The 23,750-nt window shown below is 43.3% G+C and overlaps 2 protein-coding genes across 2 annotated transcripts in view; both read right to left on the bottom strand.

Annotated features, from left to right (window-relative positions):
• Nucleotides 1-10,273: 10,273 nt before the first annotated feature.
• LOC134465903 (uncharacterized) lies at nt 10,274-14,643 on the bottom strand. Its single transcript, XM_063219798.1, has 8 exons — nt 13,926-14,643; nt 13,379-13,779; nt 13,123-13,199; nt 12,690-12,867; nt 12,094-12,167; nt 11,829-11,964; nt 11,010-11,134; nt 10,274-10,819 (listed from the first exon to the last, which is right to left on the bottom strand). Exons 1-6 carry the CDS (start codon nt 14,515-14,517, stop codon nt 11,949-11,951), a joined length of 1,338 nt encoding a protein of 445 aa, XP_063075868.1. The 5' UTR covers nt 14,518-14,643; the 3' UTR covers nt 10,274-10,819; nt 11,010-11,134; nt 11,829-11,948.
• A 6,688-nt stretch (nt 14,644-21,331) lies between these two features.
• The window catches only part of LOC134466153 (NACHT, LRR and PYD domains-containing protein 12-like), an 11,637-nt gene continuing 9,218 nt past the window's right edge, over nt 21,332-23,750 (bottom strand). The window contains exon 7 of the mRNA XM_063220048.1: nt 21,332-21,526. Within this exon, the coding sequence (XP_063076118.1) occupies nt 21,332-21,526 (195 nt within the window). The remainder of the gene's footprint in view (nt 21,527-23,750) is intronic.

Here is a 23,750-nt window from a genome sequence, read left to right as displayed (position 1 = left end):
TGACATATCACTGTGTAGGCGAGGCAAACTGACACATTTTTGCATTTTGAAGTGAAGTGTAGCTCCAAATTTGAATTATTCTTGGCAATGAGTCATATGGGCCTGTTAACAGTTTCACTGGCTGTGACCAGACAAAGGATGGGTGGATTTTACTGTAGGAATTTGAAGAAAAGCTTCTTCAAAAGCTTGACATATCACTGTGTAGGCGAGGCAAACTGACACATTTTTGCATTTTGAAGTGAAGTGTAGCTCCAAATTTGAATTATTCTTGGCAATGAGTCATATGGGCCTGTTAACAGTTCCACTGGCTGTGACCAGACAAAGGATGGATGGATTTTACTGTAGGAATTTGAAGAAAAGCTTCTTCAAAAGCTTGACATTCACTGTGTAGGCGAGGCAAACTGACACACTTTAGCATTTTGAAGTGAAGTGTTGATCCAAATTTGAATTATTCTTGGCAATGAGTCATATGGGCCTGTTAACAGTTCCACTGGCTGTGACTAGACAAAGGATGTATGGATTTTACTGTAAGAATTTGAAGAAAAGCTTCTTCAAAAGCTTGACATATCACTGTGTAGGCGAGGCAAACTGACACATTTTTGCATTTTGAAGTGAAGTGTAGCTCCAAATTTGAATTATTCTTGGCAATGAGTCATATGGGCCTGTTAACAGTTCCACTGGCTGTGACTAGACAAAGCATGGATGGATTTTACTGTAGGAATTTGAAGAAAAGCTTCTTCAAAAGCTTGACATATCACTGTGTAGACGAGGCAAACTGACACATTTTTGCATTTTGAAGTGAAGTGCTGATCCAAATTTGAATTATTCTTGGCAATGAGTCATATGGGCGTGTCAACAGCTCCACTGGCTCTCACCAGACAAAGAATTGATGGATCTTACTGTAGGAATTTTAAGAAAAGCTCATTCAAAAGCTCGACATATTACTGGCAAACTTAGTCATATGGGCCTGTTAACAGCTCCACTGGCTGTGACCAGACAAAGAATTGGTGGATTTGACTGTAGGAATTTGAAGAAAAGCTCCTTCAAAACCTTGATATATTACTGACAAACATGCATGTGTTTGCATTTTGAAGTGAAGTGTTGATCCAAATTTGAATTATTCTTGGCAATGAGTCATATGGGCCTGTTAACAGCTCCTCTGGCTTTGACTAGACAAAGAACTAATAGATTTTACTGTAAAATTGAATTGAATTCATTTGTTTATTCGGGTATTATTTAGGTATTATTTAGGCTATTTTGTTAAGCACTGTTGGGGGGGCGGGGGCAATGCAACGTGGATTATCGAAACTGAAGACTTCATTTCTTACGTGGATACTTCTTCGTTTAGTTAGTATAATTACACACACACTGCAATGTCTAAAATAGTGTACCGGTAGTCTAATTATGTATTTATTAATTTATTTGTTTGTTTATTTAGGTATTATTTAGGTAGTATTTAGGCTTTTTTAAGCACTGGTGGGGGGGGGGGGGTGGCTGTCAGCTCAGTGTGTTTGTGGGGGGTATGAGGCGGGGGGGGGGTGTTGCAATGCAACATGGATTATCGAAACTCTACACTGTACACTTGATTTGGGCAGGCGTGGCCTAGTGGTTGGAGCTTCTTCGTTTGGTATAATTACACACTGCAATGTCTAAAATAATGTAGTCTATTTATTTATTTATTTATTTATTTATTTATTTGCTTATTCAGGTATTAATTATTATGTAGGTATATAGTAGGATAATTAGGCCTAATAGGCCTACAGGCTATTCCTATATTAGGCCTATAATTACACACACTGTAATGTCTATAATAGTGTAGTCTAATTATTTAGGCCTCTTTGTTTGTTTATTTTTATAGGTATTATTAGGTAGGCTATTATTTAGGTATTTTAGGCCTAGCTATGTGTTAAGCGCTTGGGGGGGGGGGTTGTGGCTGTCAGGTCGCGGGGGAGGGGGGGGGGTGCGGCAATGCAACGCAACGTGGATTATCGAAACTGAAGACTTCACTTTTTTTGGAAGGAACATAGCTGTCCGACTCTTGATATGGACCTGTCAAGCTTCCAGGAAAATGTGAGAAAAAGCAGAGTCGGTATGTAGTTCAAGAGAAGCAAACATTACATCTAACAATATGGTCAAGCCAGCCGCCATTCCCAGCCGCCACTATCTGAAGCGTTATAGTAGCCTAACGTTGTATGAATATGGTCAAGCCAGCCGCCATTCCCAGCCGCCACTATTCAAGCGTTACTAACGTTATGACTATGGTCAAGCCAGCCGTCACTCCCAGCCGCCACTATTCAAGCGTTACTAACGTTATATGGATATGGTCAAGCCAGCCGTCACTCCCAGCCGCCACTCCCCCACCCGCCGTTTAGGTAAATAACTTCACTTTTACATCATTCAAGTATTTGGCTGAAAGTAGACAACGTCGAAGGCTACAAAACACATGAAAACCGTAGTAGTAGTATATGCGCGCACGTTGTTTTTAAACTGAAAGGCGGATGAACGAAAGGCGGCTGCCTTAACCGCAGTACACAGATGAATAAGATATTTGAGGTAGGCATACATGAAATGTAAACCTCGGCACCTCGCGATGTTCCTTCGTTCTGTCAAATGATTCAGTTGCCTGGCTCGCGGCTGGCTCCGCCTTCCTTGACCGCCCCCTGTGTTTGCCTTTCACTCAGAGAGAGAGAGAGAGAGAGAGAGAGAGAGAGAGAGAGAGAGAGAGAGAGAGAGAGAGAGAGAGAGAGAGAGGTGATGTAGGAGGGGTAGTTTTGCTCTTCAGCACCAAACGGACACGAAAAGCAACCGGCTGAAAAGGCAGGGCTAAATCTAACAATTGAACAGTCTTAAGACTACACTTCGGGGGGGGGGGGGGGGGGGGGGGGGGGGGGTAGCAGAAACGCTGTTTTCAGGGGGGTCGTGTGTGTGTATGTGTGTGTGTGAGAGAGAGAGAGAGAGAGAGAGAGAGAGAGAGAGAGAAGAGAGAGAGAGAGAGAGAGAGAGAGAGTGTGTGTGTGTGTGTGTGTGTGTGAGAGACAGAGAGAGAAAGAGTGTGTGTGAGAGAGAGAGTGGGGGGGGCAGCAGAAACGCTGTTTTCAGGGGGGTTGTGTGTGTGTGTGTGTGTGTGTGTGTGTGTGTGTGTGTGTGTGTGTGTGTGTGTGTGTGTGTGTGTGTGTGTGTGTGTGTGTGTGTGAGAGAGAGAGAGAGAGAGAGAGAGAGAGAGAGAGAGAGAGAGAGAGAGAGAGAAGGACAGTTATTGGCATCACAATAACTGAATTTATTATGACCTCTGAAACAAAAGTATTGATCTGATCTACTTGGCATCACAATGTTTAAAACGATTGGATATGAACTGGTAAAAATGGTGACTGGTAAAAAGTGTGAGTGACTGGTAGGCTTTAGAATAGACCTGCCACAGTGAGTGGCATCGGCGTCGTTACACCATTTCTACCCGGGCACGTGCCCTGTTATGGATCTGCGATGCCAGGGTATAATGGGGCACTGATTTAAAAAAAAATATATATATATATATATATATATTAACTTTATACCTTTATTTTTTATTATTTAAGTCTGACTCATCCGATAATCTACAGAATACATGGCTGCATGTTTTTCTTTTCTTAAAATAGGCGTAACTACATCTAAGTTAGATTTAAGTCGGACACGGACGCAGCCTGTCCTCAGAATCCACTTGCCGCCAGTAACTGCCACTCGCACTAGGAGCATAGCCTATAGCCGGAAAGTTGCCTGTTGGCTAATACACAGAGCCATGCAGGAGTTTGTCAAGCTATCTTTTAAGACACACAACAGGCCTACTAGTTCTCCGAGTAAAGACACACTAAAACATTGATTGTAATACATATAGGGTGACCAAACGTCCGTATTTCCCAGGACATGTCCTGATTTTACGACCTGTCCTGGGGGACCCTAGCCTGGGAGTACCCATGCTGCCTTGCGCATTCTTTTCGAATTGCTGGACAGCCTGGGGACCAAGGCAGAAATCTTTACATCGAAACGGGGGCCAATCACAGAGCGAGGAGGCACGAAAGACGATGACGCGTACTACTCGACAAACGGAAGTTAGTTGCTAGTAGTTTTTCGCGAATCCATCATGGCGGCAGCAGAAGCGAAGCTATCTTTCGGAGAAGCTCTGGACAGTGTTTTGACTAGTTTGGAACGTAAGTTCACTTTGAAAGACGAACAGCGCTTAGCGTTAGAGTCGTTTGTCGGCGCAAAGGAAGATGTGTTAGCCCTACTACCGACTGGATTTGGTAAAAGTCTTATTTACCAACTCGCTCCGTTGGTTGCGAAGGTGATGGGGGTTAGCGAGACCCCGGTCGTTGCTGTGGTTTCGCCTTTAATAGCACTGGTGGAGGACCAAATAAAGGAGGCCATCGACCTTGGAATATCTGCAACACAGCTGGGTCAAGACGATGAAACGGCAATTAAGAGATGTCGTTATCAGATTCTGTTTGGCAGTCCCGAGGCCTGGCTAAGCGCGAAGTGGGAGGACATGCTAGCCACCGATGTATACAGGACCAACCTGATCGGCATAGTTGTCGATGAAGTCCATCTTACTTATAAATGGTAAGTGCTATTTGTTAATATCATTGCTATTTGTTAATATCATGTCTGTACCTACTGTGGTTGTCACAATGTCACATTATGCGTTCATTTTCGATATCAACTTAATGTTACCGTAAAGGCTTAAGTAGCACAGTCGTTTGGGTAGGGTGTGCACATCCTAAAACTCCTCGCAGTTGAAGAAGCTAGGTCTGCACTGGATTCAGACGTATAGCCCCATGGGGAATGAGGCCTAGACTTATACTCCCCCCTGATTATGTTCCACGCGTCCAAGATTATCATAAGCTTTTATACACTCCCCCTGATTATATTTCACGTAGGCTATTCTTATCATATATCAAAACGTGCAACTTTCCGATCACCCAGGATCTTCATTGGGCATGTGTGTGTGTGTGTGTGTGTGTGTGTGTGAGAGAGAGCTTCCATGCATAACCTAACTAGTCCTTAAGTGTAATGTAATGTTTTGCCTTTTGTATGAATAGGCACAGGTCAAGAGACCAGTCTGTCTAATTGATTGACACCTTTTGCCTGGACGGGTGTAGAATAGGGTCATCTGATATAGGCCACAGCTTCTTCCTGTTACCCATATGCCTGATTAAGATCCTGGGTGATTGAAATTAATTAATTAATGCATTTTATTTTTTTGGAGCATAAGTAACATCAGCCTATCTGAGAAAAACAAGGTTTTGCTATATTTGTTAAGCAGGCCTAACGTCAGAAGGGCAATCATTTTCCACTGCAAATGACTTAACATCTCTACACTTTACTTGTTTTTCTTTTCTCAAACAGGGGGAAGGCTGCGAAAGGACGGAAGGCTTTCAGGGAAAGCTTTGCGAGGTTGGGGGAACTTAGAGCTATTGTGAAACCAGGTGGGTAATAGTAACACCTTTTTCAGATCATTCTAATCTTACCTACCTATGGCATTTTTTATATATCTTTTGAAGAGCAGTTTTCTAATCATGGTATTGCTACTGGGATATCACAGCTCTCACCCCATTGATTATGCAGTGATCTAGACTCACTGTCTGACATTATGACATTACAAAAAATACATGTAATAATCACATAACGCTTTGATGCTTTGGCATTGCTCTTTTCACAGTACAGTTAAAATATCATGCAATGTATTCAGTGTATGAAAAATCAGGCCTAAGCAGGGTGGTCTGAGGTAGTGTCCTGGCAGGGTGCCTGGCTAGTGGGTGTATCTTACAGGTCAATGCCCACCTCCAGAAAAGAAAGTTCCGTTGCTGGGGCCTGTTGATCTGCCCAGCAACAGTCTGGGGACAGGAGCGGAGTCCCCAAGTGTACAGGCAGAGTAGTCAGGGGAGTAGAGGTGGGGGGCAGGTAACCCACGACAACAAACGGGGGGGATGGGCTAACAGCTAAGAAGTAACTTAGTGGAGACAGCAGAGAATAGGACTGATGATGGCCCATAAGCTCTGAAGCCACAATTCTGAACAGCTCTGACTGTAATGCAAATGATTTCCATGTTGTGATGTTGTTCTTGTATTCTATTATTTTGTAGGAACACCGGTACTGGCATTGACTGCGTCTGCGGAGTTGCACTCAAGAGAAATTGTCAGGAGACAGCTCCAACTCCAAAACCCAGTTGACATCATTGCCAGCCCCAATCGACCCAACATCAGACTCTCCATAAGACGACTTTCGAGTGAGTCACTGGACTGTTTCGACTGGCTTGTGAAGGACTTGAAAGAGAAAGCAGTGGCGATGTCACCAGTCATTATATACTGCCGGACAATCAACACAGTAACACGAGTGTTCCTCCACCTCAAGGCTGAACTTGGGGACAGCGCTTGGGTCGGTGGAGATAAGACGGGTGACAAACTACTTATTGGAATGTTCCACAGCCACACACTACCCGTGAACAAAAGCAGGGTTCTTTCGTCCTTTAGCGGAGAAGGCAGCTGCCGAGTGACTGTGGCAACAACAGCTCTTGGTGTTGGCCTTAATTTCCCCAAGGTCTCCCATGTAGTAATGTATGGGTTACCAGAGGACCCTGAGGCCACATTGCAGCAGGTTGGGAGAGCAGGCAGAGATGGCTCTCCGGCTCATGCTGTGCTTTATGCCAATAAACAGGTAGCCAACACAGACAACGCCGTGAAAACGATGCTTAAAGAAAGTCTAACTGGCTGCTTTAGGAAAGCCCTGTATGCACATTTTGAGCCTCACGTGTCCAGTGTGGAGCCTGGCCATTCCTGCTGCACCTATTGCCACTCATTTTGCAAGTGTAGCTCTGACTGTTGCTCTGTGCCAAAACCCAACTTTGAAGTGCCCAAACAAATCCCGCCACCTGTCAAATGCAGAAATGTCACATTGGAAGAGCAGGGACTGGTCAGGCAGCTTTTGGAGGAGTATAGGGATAGCCTGATTGCACCAGGTGAACACCTTTACACAAATGCCTCATTCTGCACTGGTTTCAGCAATGTGCTAATTGACTCAGTTTTGGAAAGTCTACCTGTGGTATTTGACCTGACTTATGTCATGCAGAATCTCCCTGTATTTGACATAAAACATGGCCAGGACATCCTACGCATTGTTCACAAAGTATTTAAAGATTTTGATTTGTGTGAATTCCCTGACATTCCTGAAAAACCATACCCGTCACCAGACATGGACTTCCCAGGGTATTTTGATGTTGAGGATGAGGATGCTGAAACCTCTCTAAGCAGCATCGAGTCAGGCTTATCCATGCTTCCATTATCCGATTAAGTACAGAGCCACTGTAAATAACTGTAAATAATTGTAAATAACTGCACACTTGTATATATTGTAAATATCATTCTGAATAAATACCTATTACATTTTTAAACTTCATACATGTTGTAATGTGTTCCTTGAAAATGAATGAAGAGACAGCTTGGTAAAGGAAATGATTTTTAATAAGAACAATAATTTAGAATAACAAACGAGAATAAACTATATACAAGCAAGAAAATAGAAAAGTAATTGAATTAAAACTTATTTTTAAAAAAATGACATTCACATTTTTGAAGACCTGGCTAGAGAAACAGCACAACTCAACTCAAAGGACACTGCGCCATTCTTTCAGTTTGCTGCTCATCCACGTCCACAGTGCCTTGTGATCGAGCTTTGCCAACAAGTCCTTTCGGAAGCCAGGGAATGCAGTGTATGTCCGACCTGGTATCTGTTTAAAAATTTCTGCCTCTTGCAGTGTGTCAACCAAGGTGAGGATGTCTTTTGTCATGTCCACATGGTGAGCTCCGCTTGGTCTTGTTATGCCCAGCTCCTTGTCAGTGCCTGCCATCATCTGTTTAAAGACTCCTAGGGACCTGCTTATTCTGGCCGCAGAAATCTCGTTCAAATTAGGCCCCAGGCCCTTCAGGAAAGACTTCAGGAATCCATTCAGGTGCTCTAGATGTAAATCAAGGGGGATGTTGTGACCTTTGCCTCCCCTGGTGTTCCAAAATCTGTTCCACATGAGATTGTGTGCAATTTGCGCAGGGATTAAAGTTTTCCGTCGCTACGACGGAATTCCGTCAACTGGATTTTCGTTTGGACGGATTTCCGTCCGTATAATTTATGTCAATTAATTTACAATTTTTACTTTTAAACTGAACTCAAATCGAGAGCACTCCTGGTCATGAGAAGGGGACGAGAGGTGTGTTTGGTGTAGGCCTACGGATGTAGTTAGGCTATACACTCCACCATTGGCGATGTGATACAACATTCACTCATCAGTAGCCTAGTTTTGGGTCATCCCCTGTTCTTCCGTGTTCCAAAAAAAAGTACACGAGCGGTCAACAATTCTGTGGCAGCGCAACGCGAGAGATTAAAAAAATAAATAGCCAAAATTGTTGCTGATGGCAGAAAAGAAAATAATTGTAATACAATGTATAAAGTGCAGTGACGTTTCCATATCATTGCACTTGCCGTGGCAGATATTTAGAGAAAAAAAAATGAATAGTTTACTTCGACTGCGTATGATGTCCTTTTCATGAAGGGTTTGCCTTTTAAGCATCGTGATTCTTACCAGCATTATTCATAGCCCCAATGGGACGACTATGGCAGCTAACTAGGATAGCCCCATGCGTTTCATCCTCAAAGTTTAGCGCGTTTGACTGGCTGCGTGTAGAGCTAGTTGTCTTTTTGACAACGGATAATTCACAGTCTCATCTGTACTCATAGCAGATTAACTTTGTTGTTGCCGATATATATATTCAAGAAATAAGTTAAAATGGGTTGCATTTGGGTCACGGATAGGCTATCCCTGGCAGAGCCAATTTATGCCACATCTTGTTCTGGGAAGCAGTGTTCTGATGGGTGGACTCATGGTCGATAAATGCCGTTTCGACGTTTGTTTCACTTTCAAGGCTGGTTACTGTGTGACGCTATTTCTGCTAACTGGAATAGTGTGCAGCAGCAACAGTTGTGTGTGCGCTTGTTTTTGAGTGGCTCAACGTCTGTGCCCATCTTCTCGGACTATGCGTTTCGTTTGAGTTCAGTTAGCCTATTTGCGCACTGCGCACTCAGGACTGATGGGTGGGTGATTTGCCTTGATTCGAGTGGAAAGCTGCGCGACAAGCTTGGGAAAGTGTGTTACTTTTGTAAACGATAGACGTATGTCTGTGACTGTCGTGTCTGCTGCGTCCTGTCAGCTTGTAGGCTAGAACACGTGCGCATAGGAAGAATCGGGGACGTTTTTTAAATCAATGGTAAGCGTGTGCTTGGCACCGCACATCGAGAAGCAAAAAAGTAGCCAGTAGTTTTCAAAACGGTAGAACACAGAGGTAGACATACCGCACCCTGTTTGTAAACGTCAACAAGTTATTTGTAACAGGATGAATACTGAAAAAGGCCGAAGGGTGAAAAACATACAAATAATTAAAGCTAGTTTTCTCCCTCTGATTGCTATGATCAGGGCTTTTTAAATGTCAGAAATACAACTGCAAGCAATGCGCACCAGTGCTTTCACCAGAACAGTGTTTGCCCATTCTAATGTGAAAGACAAAATATAGCCTACTACTACAACAAAAAACCCCATAATGGGATCACTCACTGTATCAACACATTGCAATTCCAAGTCAATAATTCTGTGAGATCAGCTACCATTTTGAAGCAGCATTCATTGTGAATCCATTCTGCATGATGTTGTGAACAATTCATAAACAATGGGTAGAAATAAGAGGAAATAACCAAAACATGCCCCAAATTTCAGTTCAATCTTTGCAGTCTGATATAGTATCCATTATCCCTCCATTCTCGGCCAGTTCTAGTCAATCTGGTGTGCGGCCTTGGCCTGCCCGCCCTCTTTCCTTTTTTTGTATTTAGAAATTGGCATCTGTAAACATAGCATTGTAGGCCTACATCTGATTGAGCACATCTGATCTAGTACCTACAGGTACACTCATACTGAGTCTATATAGGTCTACTGAGTGTATAATGAATATTCATTGTTCATGTGAAGTGTAAAGATTTATGTTGGTTGAAGTTCTGATTTTGTGGCACTTTTTGGTATTACTGGCGCCCTCAAGACATAGGCCTATTCTGCTCTAGGCGACTGCCCCGTCTGCCTATGCCGCTGGCTCTGGCACCATTCCTTGCATGTATGTTTCGTCATGAGGGCAGAGCCTGGCTACATTGGTTTTCGTAGGGTTACGGAGTGATACTCGATCGGGTGCCTAACCGGTAAAAAAGTTCAGTCAGATTACTTTTTTTTGCTTTAATCCCTGAATTTGCGGTGACAATGTGGCATTCATCTGTACAGTAAGGAGGAAAGTGCTGTATGCGTAGCTAGAGTGTCCATACGCCTTGTAGAATAGCAGCGCTACTGTGTACAGACGCATCAGCCTCTCACCATCTCCTTCCTTTACTGCATCCAAAAAATCCAAAAGAAGGAAGCTGAAACCTAATCTGGCAACTGAATGTTCATATTTGTGATCACAGTCCGTGGGGAAGGTTGGCGCGGCTTCTTTGGGCATAACCAGGTTGTGTGTCTTGAGTTCGTGGGTTTGTCTTCTTTTGAAGTAGGTGAAGGTTCTTGAACAACCCTGCATGCGACAAGGGAACTGATTCTTCAGAATTGGAATGGCTGATGGGTTACTGGCAGCATCTGCAGCCTCTGCAGCCTCTGTGATGCCTGGCAGAAGAACATATTTGGACACAATTTCAGCCGTTAATCTGTTGAGCCATGTTCTTCTTTCTTCTGGAGAGGCCTCTTTAATGTCCTGTGGTACGAGGCCCTCAGGACAATCTGTAATGTGACAAACAAAATACAAATTAGGTGATTGAGGGAGTACTTAAACTCAACGCAGGCATTTACTTCCAAGCTTCAATACTGAATCAGTGACCATGATTAGCCAGTCCCGCGCCATACTACGTGCATCCCATGCAAAATTATGCATGACATTATCAGTATCATTTCTTGCTAACTAATGGTTTACCTGTGACATGATCAAAGCCAAGATGCTCCATCACAGCCGATATGAACAGAGCAGTCGCATCTTTGATGACAAAGTCCCTGTAAGCATTAAATGCAGCACGGGGTCCTCTCTTTGCGTTGCTGCACCTGGAATGAGAAACTGTCAATGTAATGTAGGCCACAAACATATGTGTCTTGTCACAAAAAAAATCATTCTCTCTGCAGCTGATTCACATCCTTTGTAAGGGAACTCACTTCATCACTCACACACTCACTCACTGCACAACAATTACTCTCTCTGTGGCCCCTTCAAATTCCTTGTCGGTGTAGTGAGTCATTCACTCTCTCACTCACTGAGACAACTCATTAGTAACGCTGCGCACAAGTTAGTCTCTGTTGCCATTTCACATGTTGTGCAGTTATACATACACTCACTCATTCACTCACTCACTCTATTATGTGTTATAATGTGAGTAAGCAGACAAACATCTCATGCAACATTCATACAGTTTACATCTTGTTCAGTTGTTCATACACTCACTCATTCACTCACGCTATTGTTATGTTATAATGTGAGTAAGCAGACATAGATCTCGTGCAACATTCATACAGTTTACATCTTGTGCAGTTATACATACACTCACTCATTCACTCAATCTATTGTTATGCGTTTTAATGTGAGTACGCAGACATACATCTCATGCAACATTCATACAGTTCACATGCTCTGCAGTTATACATACACTCACTCATTCTCTCACTCAATTGTTATGTGTTATAATGTGAGTAAGCAGACATACATCTCATGCAACATTCATACAGTTCATAGATAAAATCATACCACCATGCCAAGTTCATAAACAACCTCCCCGGGAACAGCACAGCTGATTTTCATGATGTCAGGACTGTGTTTCCCATCCCCGAACAAACAAAGTTTGCAGTGGATGTAAAGTCATCAGATTTAGAGTCTTCGGAAACTGTGGGAAGCATTTAAGACCGTTAACACAAGAAACAATATACAGAGGTGCTGTCCAATGTCTGCAACCTGACTTACAAAGGCAATGTAAATGTCCGTGATTACTATAACAAATAAAGTCTAGTCATACCTCAGCTTGGTCATATTGGCGAACAGGGTGCCATGGTCTTTAGCAGATTCCGTGAAAAAGATCTTGTGATGAATCTACAATAGAAACATACAGAACTTATCTTGTTGCGGGCAATTTCTAAACAGTCTGCCAAGCACCTGTGAGTGTACCAATTAATCCAATCTGTGATTTGCGCCACCAATGTGCGTTGGAGGGAGGGGTTCACAGTACCAATCATTTCACTCACAGATAGCATGGCAAGACAGAGGGTGCTTAGGGCTACACACAGGTTAAGCCTAAATAAGGTACGTATGTACATAGGTTGAGCCATGTAAACAGTATGTAAACAGGAGAATGAAATAGGTAAACAAGAAAAGTAAGAAACCTATAAGGAAAGTAAACGTAGGTAACCAGATCAAATAGGTAAGTATCTAACTAAAAACTCTTCTTTACCTGGTTGTATCAACTTCATAAAGATTCCACAAAATAGAAATATGGCTCCAACATATCCAAAAACACATGTTTAGTCATTGAAAGCCCATATTTGAATCTATTTCAAAGATAAAAGGTTAACAAATGATGTAATGCAATTTTTTGTATATCGCATAGTCCCTCACCTCAAACAGAACTCGAATGGCATGCCAATCTTCAAATTTAAAATGCAGCCCCTCCATTCGTCCCTCCTCGGTGTCTGCATCGGAATATTGCCACTGTATATTACGGCAGTTGGCTTCTGTGAGGCGGTCCCCTCCAATCAGCAAGTGCTGTACCCCATCAGGGTCTGTGGGCATATACCTGTGTGTGTGAGAGAGAGAGAGAGAGAGAGAGAGAGAGAGAGAGAGAGAGAGAGAGAGAGGAGAGAGAGAGAGAGGAGAGAGAAGAGAGAGAGAGAGAGAGAGAGAGAGAGAGAGAGAGAGAGAGAGAGAGAGAGAGACTGTTTAAAGATCAAAATAACATACCTCAATGTGATGTGATGAATGACAGTGTAACAGAATTGGTATCATAGCCTTGTTCATAGCAGATTGTTACAGTTATGTTCAGTTTACTTACTCTTCTTGTATGCGTCTTAAGACTTCAGTCAAGTCACTTCTTTGGTTTTCATCTTTAAAGAAGAGGCCTAAGGGGAACTTGAGAGAGAGAGAGAGAGAGAGAGAGAGAGAGAGAGAGAGAGAGAGAGAGAGAGAGAGAGAGAGAGAGAGAGAGAGAGAGAGAGAGAGAAAAGGATAAATTATAGATGTGAGCAAGTTTTTAAAAAAAAAGAAAAAGAAAAAAAAAGCCACATTTGCATGCCCTGTTTGCATCTTACATCAGTTGATTTTCTTGACATTTCACTCGAATACAGATGAGGGATGTGATGAACCACTGTGTCTCCAAAACTTTCAAACGCAGCCATGTGCTTGGTCATCATTCTTGTGGCAAGAATAGTGAATTCACAGCGCAGGAAACCCTGGGTGCTCTGCTGTGGAAGTGATGATCTCAGCCTGTACTGTTGAATGTCTGTTGTCGGTTTGATGTTGGAGATGTGGTCTGTGGGTATGCGGTCTTGGACGGCTATATGGTGAATCCAGTGGATGCTTTTGTTGCTGCTACTGATGGACTGGTTGTATGTGTGAACAAAGAAATCCAGATTGTCCATGATTATGGAGTATGATTGCGGGCATGCCACACGGTGGTCTTCCGGTCTGGGGGCTGGTGTGTCGTTTTCATCTGTAGAGATGCATAATTTGTATAAATGTACATTTGACCAACACATAAATCTGTCCAAACAATATACAAACTACAAACTAGTAATCACACAAAGTATAACGGTAACTGTGTAATTGCGTTACATGTGTAGTACATTTCTCCCTTACCTGACAGATGAAGGTCCTCTAGGCTATGGGATGCCTCTAACAAGTCAGAATCTGTTGCATTGAAGCCACTTTTGAATTGTATGAACTCCGCCCCACAGGCAAGTGCCAACTCCTGCTGTTTCTTCACTGCTCTCTTATGGGATGTGGTGATGGATAACTGGCTCAGTCGATTGAAGACAGACTTTTTGGCTCCTCCGTATTGTAGAATGGTGTTGATCCAATAAGATAATGCAGCCATGCGTGGTTGTCTGCCTCTTATTGCAATGGCGGCAGCAGTACAGGCAGCGAAGTTGTTGTCATTGCTGATGCAGTTGAACATTTTGAGTAAAAATGGAGCAAGCCGATGAAGGTCGTCTCTTAAACTGATGAACGAGAATGACTTAAGGTCTGCCTGTTTAGACTTCCACAGAATGAAATCATTCTTTCGAGAGCACAGTGCCTCACATTCTTTGCGTATTAGGTTAAGGAGCCCGTCTTTGATTTCTTCTCGCAGGTGTTGATGTTTAAGTGCATGGCTTGCAGCCTCTTTCCATCTCTTCAGGGCAAGGAATTTGACTATGGGATCTTCCTCAGGCTCACACACCCTTGTCATAGTTTGGGAAGGATATTTGATGGTGACCTGAAAGAAAGTTAACAATTAGATTGTGAATACACAATACTTCAAGCATTTAAGCGCATTTGTCCATGGAAATAGCTTGCCATCATGGTTATATTTATTGTTGGGTCTTTCAGTGATTAAAAGTAGTTTGATAGTCTCTGATTAAATAAGTGGATACCAAGGCTTAGGCTATTAAAAACAGAATATGCTTAGATTATCTAAGACTATTATTGCAGTACACGTTATGGTAAATGAATGCAGTAAGGTTGGAGTGAGGGAAGTGTCAGTGAGTGTAGGGGGACTGTCAAATGCTCTCCCTTCTATCCATTGACTGGGACAACTAAACACCAAACCGTGCTCATACTGGACTATTTAAATGGCTAGTTCTTGGCCGGTGGCAGATGGACACTCCCAACTGAGATCGCTCCCGGACGTGTAGTCCTAGGTGTTTCTATCACTCCCGGACGTGTAGTCCCACCCGATTATATTTCACGTATTATCATACACTGCTACATACAAGCGATTTATGGTTAGGGTTAGGTTTAGGGTTAAGGTTAGGAACAAAAAACTAACATCAAAAAGATGACTACAGTCGGTCCCCCTACAATGCACACCCTTTACCGAGGTAATGCCACGTCATCCACCTCGGTACGTACCGGGCCTAGCTGCAGTGTACCCAAACAACCGCCGGGTGGCACTTGGGAGCGCTCGCTCAATACCCATTCACTCACACGCACACACGGGCGCGCACACATACACATACACACACACACACATACACATACACATACACATACACACACACACTCTCTCTCTTTCTCTCTCTCACTCTCTCTCTCTTGTTCATATCAGATAACCATAGCACAGAGTGGTGAAGAAGCGCAAATGTGTTGGCAACATTTATTACCATATGGAATATTTTAGACAATGTTGACGGCATATTAATATGCTCATATTCACCAGCACGCACCGATTCAGCGGATAACGACATGCCTAATTAAATTGTGTGAGAACACCTCCAGGAAGTAAGAAGAGTCATAAAAAGAATAAATAGCCTAATGAATTTTCTTTTCTTTTTTTTATGATGATCGGATGAATTGCTATTAATGTGCAAGCTCTAGCCTATGTGTAGACGTAAATTGAAGCCACAAGCCCCGATACCGATTCTCGCATCGCAAGATTTGAAACGTCTAATATTGCAACTTCAAACTTGTTATCTGGATGTGGATACTTTTTTCATTTCGTAAAAATTATGGAGAGTGCAATAGGGGGCCTAAACCTCACTGCAGTAACCTACAGCGCCGCGTTTGAGTGTTTAAGCGTTGGCTATTTATCTTACATCGCCAATAGCTGGGGCGATAACCTAACCTACACTTCCGTAATCAATGCTTAATTTGTAAATCACAAGGTACCGGAACGCAAAAAACATATGACATCACAGCGACGGTGAGTTGGACAGAGGTCCCGGAACGCACAGAAAAACTATAATTACGCAAACGAATACAAAAGGAAAAAAAACAGATGCAATTCCCTGCATTTGAACGACATTGAGTCCCATGTCAGCTCATATCCATACGTTTGTTTCTTAATACAAGGGACGGTTGGCAATCCAATGCCTATTTTAAACAACAGCCATAGCATAGGCTTTGTTGGCGACTTTGTTGCATATGATTTGGCTGATCCGCATGTGCTGTTGCGATATGCCACTTCACTGTTTCGAGAGCTCGCGCACTGATGGTAAGCGAGCTGCGATTTTCAGGGCTCGCGCACTGATGGTAAGCGAGCGGCGATTTTCCCGGTAGAGTTGGCTTTTCACACTGACTGTCTGCTCGCGCTGCGGTCCGGTTGAAAATCCCTCCGACCAATGTTTTATTTGGAGTGTGTAGGCCCTATTTGAATGAAATATCACATTGTCTTTGCTGTTTTCGTGCTCAAATTGACTTGTAAGCAACTGGCGGGTCTTGGGAGAGAAGATAACGCGTGGGCACACATGCTGAGCGCTCGCCAGCCGAGGAAGATCTCATCCTCTCACCCAGGCTGTCTTTTTCGCTAGGCAACATGACTGATCAATGCACCAAACGCAGCCCAGGTGCCACTAGAAATTAGTATGTCCAAAACCTTGTGTGCCGACCAAAATTTGATAAAAACTTTTAAACAATTTTTGGCACAGCCAGTGTCGTGCCGAAAAGCGAGTCCCTGCCAGAACAAGAGTGCCCTCATTGAAACCAATGTCATTTTTTGAGAGAAAAATATACTCATTTTTGCAGAATGAATGACATAATATATGAACTAAAATATGCTTATGAAATATTACTCGTCCCCCACTTAATATGAGCTATTTGACTGAAACTGCAACTTTTGTTATGACAATTAGGCTATTCGATTCCTTTATGGAAATAATAGCCTACTGAAATTGTAACCAGCTCTTTGTAGCCTAATTCTTCCAGAAGGAATGCAGATGCTTTATGGATATGCTTTCCATCCATGCACTCTCCGTGCAGGGGTGGTGGAAAGACACCAAACGTGCCATCACCACCCCCCCGGACCCACGAAACCCACTGCGCTCCGAAGTTGAATTCCTTTTACTTTATTGCTATGTGTGCATAAAGCGCATGTTCGATTTGCTGTAATAGGCTACGACCAGTAGCCTCGACGTGTCTGTCTTTTCTTTTCCTTCTTTCAATATTTAGTAGGCTAACATATGTTTAAGCCTAAAAATATAATAAATAAATAGAAATAATTTGGTATCCATGTCTGGTTAGCGTCTGGGCATTTGTGGTCTTTACCTGGTTCTCCGCACCATCTTATGACAATGTTGAACAATGTTGAACAAAAAAACGGATGCACACACGTCATACTCTTTTATTACCTCATATTGTTTTTATTGTAGGCCTATTGATTTTTAATTCTGTGTATAGACAAATAAACGTAGGCTAAACTTGACATTTCAGTAAGAGTGTACATTTATTTTACAAGTATACAGAGTTTTAGTAGACAATGCCTACACAGCAGCCTTTACAAGTTGCCTAATGTAGGCTACACTGCAGATAAAGACAGCAGAAAACATCCTTTCTGCCCGGCTTAACCAGAATTGCGTTCCGTCCCTTTCGCTGTGTCTCCTGCGACTCGGCCTGTTGTTTGTGCAGTAGTGCGCTCTTTCCCTTCACCTACCAGTGGGCTCACCACCTAGATCGATGATTTGGTCGATGACTGTAGGCCTATCCAGGTGACTGGACACTTAAAAGACTTTGTAAGGATTTATTTTTAGGCATAGCCTACTTAGATTTTTTTTGAATGCCGCCTTTGTCCTGAGTGAATTCTGAATCAAGACCAGACTGCGTTGCTGCCACCCTTGTTGAGTCACTAGCCAACTGCACTTTTTGCACCATGGGATTTACAGTATGGACACGGGAGTAAGGACATTGAAGTAGGCTAGGCTAGGCCTACACCTGGACACTTAAAAGACTTTGTAAGGATTTATTTTTAGGCATAGTTTGATTTTTTGAACGCCTTTTTATTGATCTATGTTTTTATTGCTATTTGTAACATCACAACAAATAAACATTCAAACTTTTGAAACAATATCCATACTCTGCCTTGCATCTCTCGTGTGTGTGTGTGTGTGTGTGTGTGTGTGTGTGTGTGTGTGTGTGTGTGTGTGTGTGTGTGTGTGTGTGTGTGTGTGTGTGTGTGTGTGTGTGTGTGTGCGTGCGTGCGTGCGTGCGCGCGCGCTCGTGAAAAAAAAAAACTCTTGGCCGCAAACTGTTAAACTCACACGGCTTGGAGGGGTGCTTACATAAATTTCAACTGACTACAGTCTTCAACTGTGTGACGCTATGAATGTTTGTCTGTGGGGGAGGGGGTGATTAAACCCCTACACGCACACAAAAGAGCTCGTGGTGTGACAGGTTATCCAGCCTCCGAAGAAGGAGTCATAGTTCACAAGTGTCCACAAGCACTAATAATAATAATATATATTTTTAAAAAAACGTCTTTTTTATTTAATTTAATTGTAGGTAGGCCTATGCAAACTGGATTGGGAGATGGTGAATGAAAGACAGAAAAAAGTCGAGTTTAAATTCACATGGTGGTCTTGTTTAGGGCTCACACTTGTGTTATTATCAAATGCCCTATCAAATGCCCAATGCTAAATAAAACGTGCAATTTGCTGACTGTATTTCTACTACTACTAAAACTGGGGGATGGACAAGCACGGAAGCACAAACACAGGCAGACGCCTGGAGGGGCGCTTACATAGATGTCAACTAACTACAGTCTTCAACTGTGTGACGGAGTGAATGTTTGTCTGTGGGGGAGGGGGTGATTAAACACCCACACGCACACAAAAGAGCTCTCTCTCTCTCCAACAACACAAGAGGGAGTATTCGCATTGGACGCACTTGTTTAGTCCCTCACAATGTGTACGGCCTATGCTTGGTTGCCATATTAAAATCAGGTTTTAAGAAGAGCACACACAATCGAATCGAAAGTAGCCTATAGCCAAATATTTTAATTAAATTCGGGCGGTTGGTTGAATCATTCAACTAGCCTAATTAAAAATAGCCTATATAGTAGCCTATATAGGCTTACCACCAACAACAATTATGAAATAATGAAAACAAATTATACTATGTAGCCGCCTTAACAATAGAAGTAATTAGGCCTATTAATGAATTCGTTTGCCAAAAAAATAGGCCTAAGCAAAAAAAAAAAAAAAGAATTTCACACTTATCTTAACACTTATCATACTGTCACAGGTGGGGGGTGCGCGTTTGACAGCGGCACCACCACTTAATACCAACTACCCCGAGGAGCATTGTACACATCAGGAAACACCAAGACAACAAAGTCATTTAAATCAAGTATTTATTTTCTATTTGGAGACATAGTTCTGTATGCATGTGTGTGTGTGTGCGCGCGTGTGTGTGGATGTGTAACCAGTTCTCTGTCCGCGGGGTCCAATGGTCCAATGTCTCTGATCAGCACCTCAAACCTCTCACTCGGTCCGTGCGCATCGTAGCCTCCGACAGGTTGGGCGGGGCCACCTGGCTCGTCTGGGCACGCGGAGGCGGATCAGCTGGTGGAGATAGGAGAAGGGTAAACAGGCTTCCAGTCTCTGAATTCGTATGAATAACGCACAGGGGGATGCTAACTCCCATCACCAATTGTGAATAAAATATGCCTACACAGCACGAGTAACTAAGCTACTTATTTAAAGGAGCACACGTGAGCAGCACAGCAACCAACACAGCACACATAAGAGGATGGTGTAGGGGTGGCCATCCTCGCTGCGCAAAAAGTCTTTTCCGATCGTGCATTCGCTGGGTCCGGGAGTGAGAGAGTGAGTGAGTGACAGACAGAGCGGGCCAGGGGCAGCGCACACAGCGGGGAGGAGGCTTCAAGGTGAAGGCTATGGTGACCAGGCGTGGCACTTAACTTCGGGGGTGAGCGTCCTCCACCACCAGCTTTCCAACGCAACCTCTTTGTGACTCTGGCCGCAAACCTCGTTCAGGCAATATGTCGTCCGCGCCATTCGTAGTCGTCTGTTGCTTGTGTCGTCCAAAGGACCGAACGCGTGCCCCATCTTCTCCTGGCCCCATCCGGATACCGGCGTGCAGCTCACCCCCCTCCCAAGGCTGCCCCCCGGCCGCGGTAGTCTCTCCGACCCTTCTCTTGTGCGGTAGCTGTGCGTCTCGTCCTCCTCCGGATCCTCCTCGCCATCTTGCCACCTGCATTCAAAAAGCCCATACCCACCCCGTACACCCAATCACCTTTCTCCCTCTTCCCATTGGCACCTGCAAACATTTGCAATCAGTGAGAATAACAGTTAGTCCAAGTTTGTCACCCCCGTGACAATACGACTGCTGTGTTTTTTTTTGTTTGTTTTTTTTAAAGGCAGTGCACAGCCTTTTGTGACACGTCGTGGTGTGACAGGTTATCCAGCCTCCAAAGAAGCGGTCATAAGTGTTCACAATCCGTTCCTGGCATGAATGCAGAATAATAAAAACAAAACACCGTCGACTGGCGGTCTTGTTTAGGGCTCGCGCGTGTGTTATTATCAAATGCCCAATGTTACGTGCAACACAATGTCCTCGCCAAATTTAAAATTCGATCTCTCTCATGCTGGCGTTACGGGACACACTTAATTACAATGGTGTTCCTGTCTGATTGAGTCGGTTTTAATTGTCTTTACCGGTTCAAATTGTAGTAGGTATGCAAACTCTGTATCCTGAGGATACCCGTTCCTGGCTTGAATAGCGCTGAAATAAGTTAGAGACGGATTGGGAGACGGTGAATGCAAGACAGAAAAAAAGTCGAGTTTAAATTCACATTGTGGTCTTGTTTAGGGCTCACACTTGTGTTATTATCAAATGCCCTATCAAATGCCCAATGCTAAATAAAACATGCAATTTGCTGACTGTATTTCTACTACTACTAAAACTGGGGGACGGGCAAGGACGGAAGCACAAACGGACCACAGACACAGGCAGACGCTGCTCTGCAAAAGCGGTGCTATACTGCCCCCCGCATTCCGAATGGCCACAGGGTGTAATGATCACGGTACGCTGTCGCGGCCCGGCACGGTAATGAGCAGATTGAAGTTACACCATCTGTAGCTCCGTTATATGGCGGTGGGATCGATAGTCTGGCTAGTGGGAGCGAGCCGACAGGGGAGCGTCCTGCGTTGGGAGCGTCAATCAGGGAATCGTTATTGGAAGATCAGTAAACCCTAAACAAGAACTGTTACGTTGTCTATGAAGAGATTATAATGTAATAGTTAGCCAGCATTGAATTTAAGGAGCTGGAGCTACCAGTTGGAGCGATTGAACAGAGAATTAAACTGGATACCTGAGTTGTTGTTGCTGTTGGCTTGACTGCGGAGCTGGCACTTGGAGTCGGTGGGTTTGGGCACGTCTTTTTCAAATCCCTCGGTGTCGTCGATGGCGTTGGCTCGCGTGGCCTTTTGGAAACGTTGCTGTCTTGGAATTCTTCCTCCCATTGCCTGAATAGAGGTAAATCCTTCTCGAGCCTGTTTATGGCTGAGGCGCAACGCGAACAACATCTCCTTGACTGTCCCGACACCGAGGATACAATCACGCCTAGGAACGCCAGTCTGTCCGAAATAGTCGTTTCTTTTTTCATCGCGAACATGTCTGTTGAATGTGCATATGTAGATGGTGGTCCCTCTCTTAAATTTGTCTTGCATAAACGGCAAAAATCGTCTGGCGCCATTGTTGCTCTCTAGTCTGGCTGTTTTCGCTTCTTGCAGATAATTTCCTCGTCGCGATATACACACGTCATCGCGCGCAAGGCAGCATGGGTTCTCTCTGGCGAGTGATAGACACTCGTGCCGTCCAATCAACGGCTACGGAAACCACACCTCCCTACGAGATAATGTACAGTTGGTCCCCAGACTCGATCACACTTGTGATTGAGTATGGCGTATGCCGCCAGACTAGGGCGTCCCGGGATATTTTATGAAATGATGGAAATGTCCTAGTTTTCATGTCAATGAAACATTAAAACTCATTTAGATAACAAATAACACACAGGTTTACTGGAGCCTGCATATCAAATAAATTCGATGTCATCATGTCAGGGTCAGGTAACACAATTTCAACCCTTTCATTTTCCGTAGCCTGGTGTGCCTCTCACTTGTAGCATGCGCCACATTACACACCTGGCGTAGCAATACTACGCAGAATATTGGCACGCCCGCGATGGTAGCCTATAAAATTGTAAACTCGAACCCATAGCCTAGAGGAACGCTCAAACGGCACTGCATGGGCGCACTAGGTGTAAGAGCGTCTGTCCCGTGTCTCCTTTTCCAAATGAAGGAGCTATTAGACAGAAAACCATTCGAGCACTTGTGAACACAAACGTTCCTCATCGGCGAGTTGTGGGGAAACTACAGGCACAAAGTGAGGCATCGCGGCTGGGTGCATTGTGCGCAAATCAGATATTTACCAGGCAGCCTTAATAAAATAGCAGAAAAATAAAAATAAATCAACTACTAGATGAAGCTTAGATAAAACGATCCAATTTTTGAGAATAACAATATAGTAGATAAAAAAGGCTGAAGAATATGAAATGTAATGACATAGAATTTGTGTAAACAACAGCACAGTATTGAATGTGTTATTCCAAGTAAATGCATCCATGGCCCTATCACATGATTATCGAATCCATGAACACATCTCAATGCTACATTTTAGTGATGGTTAATCTGGGTTCATTAGTTATGGTCCAGTGCCACTAGGCTGTTCCAAATTACTTGGGTTTACCTAAAGATCATGTCATTTGGAATATGTGGCACTGGATTCTAAACTGATGAATTCAGGTTGTCCATCACTGTATTGTGTAACATAAATTAGAATATCCATAAATCACTAAATAAATAAATATTACAAGTAATACCAACACCCTCCTAAATTATCTCTGTCCATTCTTTAAAAAAAAAAATTGCCCAAAAAATGTTCTGCTTGTGCGCTTTGCACGCTCCCATTTCTTTTTGGTGCCCTATTGTGTATAGTACTGAGTCTACTGACGCCCCTGGTGAGTAGTGGGGAAAGTGTTTAAGTTCCAAGAATGCCCATCCACCCCCACAAGGAATAAAACAAAACCTTTACATTAATCTGAAAAACTTTATTTATACATTTCATATTTTTTATTTATCAAATGATGAATATTGCAAGAAAGAAAAATGGAAAATCATACGTCAGAATATGCAGTAGATTTTAATTCCACACACCAAAGTCAAAATCTGAAAATACATTACATGAAGAGTGTAAAAAAAAAAACTGAATACAGAAAAAAAAACATCAACTGAAAATATTGGATGATTATAAAGGATATATTTCCACCGATGGACAGATAAAACATGCCACGAAGTAAAATGCAACATACATGCGCAAGTAAAATGTTGAAATATATGAGATGAGGAAAAATTATCAGGAACAACAACGATGCATACCAGCTTACACATGAGTTGCACAAAATATATATTGCATACCACCTTACACACTATATATGTCACGCTACCACCAGGTTCCCAGCCAGCCACCCCCCCCTGTCACTCAGCTCCTACAATCTCTCAATCTAATTCCCCTGTTTACTGATTGCCCAATTATCCAACCCCATTTCCCAATCATCCTATCACCAATCTGCCACTCACCAGCACCTGTAGCCTATTCCCCATAGCCCTTTATAAACCCCTCTCACTCTGC

The sequence above is a fragment of the Engraulis encrasicolus genome, chromosome 16, assembly GCF_034702125.1.
Source record: "Engraulis encrasicolus isolate BLACKSEA-1 chromosome 16, IST_EnEncr_1.0, whole genome shotgun sequence".
NCBI lineage: Eukaryota > Metazoa > Chordata > Actinopteri > Clupeiformes > Engraulidae > Engraulis > Engraulis encrasicolus.
The sequence above is the reverse complement of the archived record's forward strand: the minus strand, read 5'-3'. Positions and strand labels throughout refer to the sequence as shown.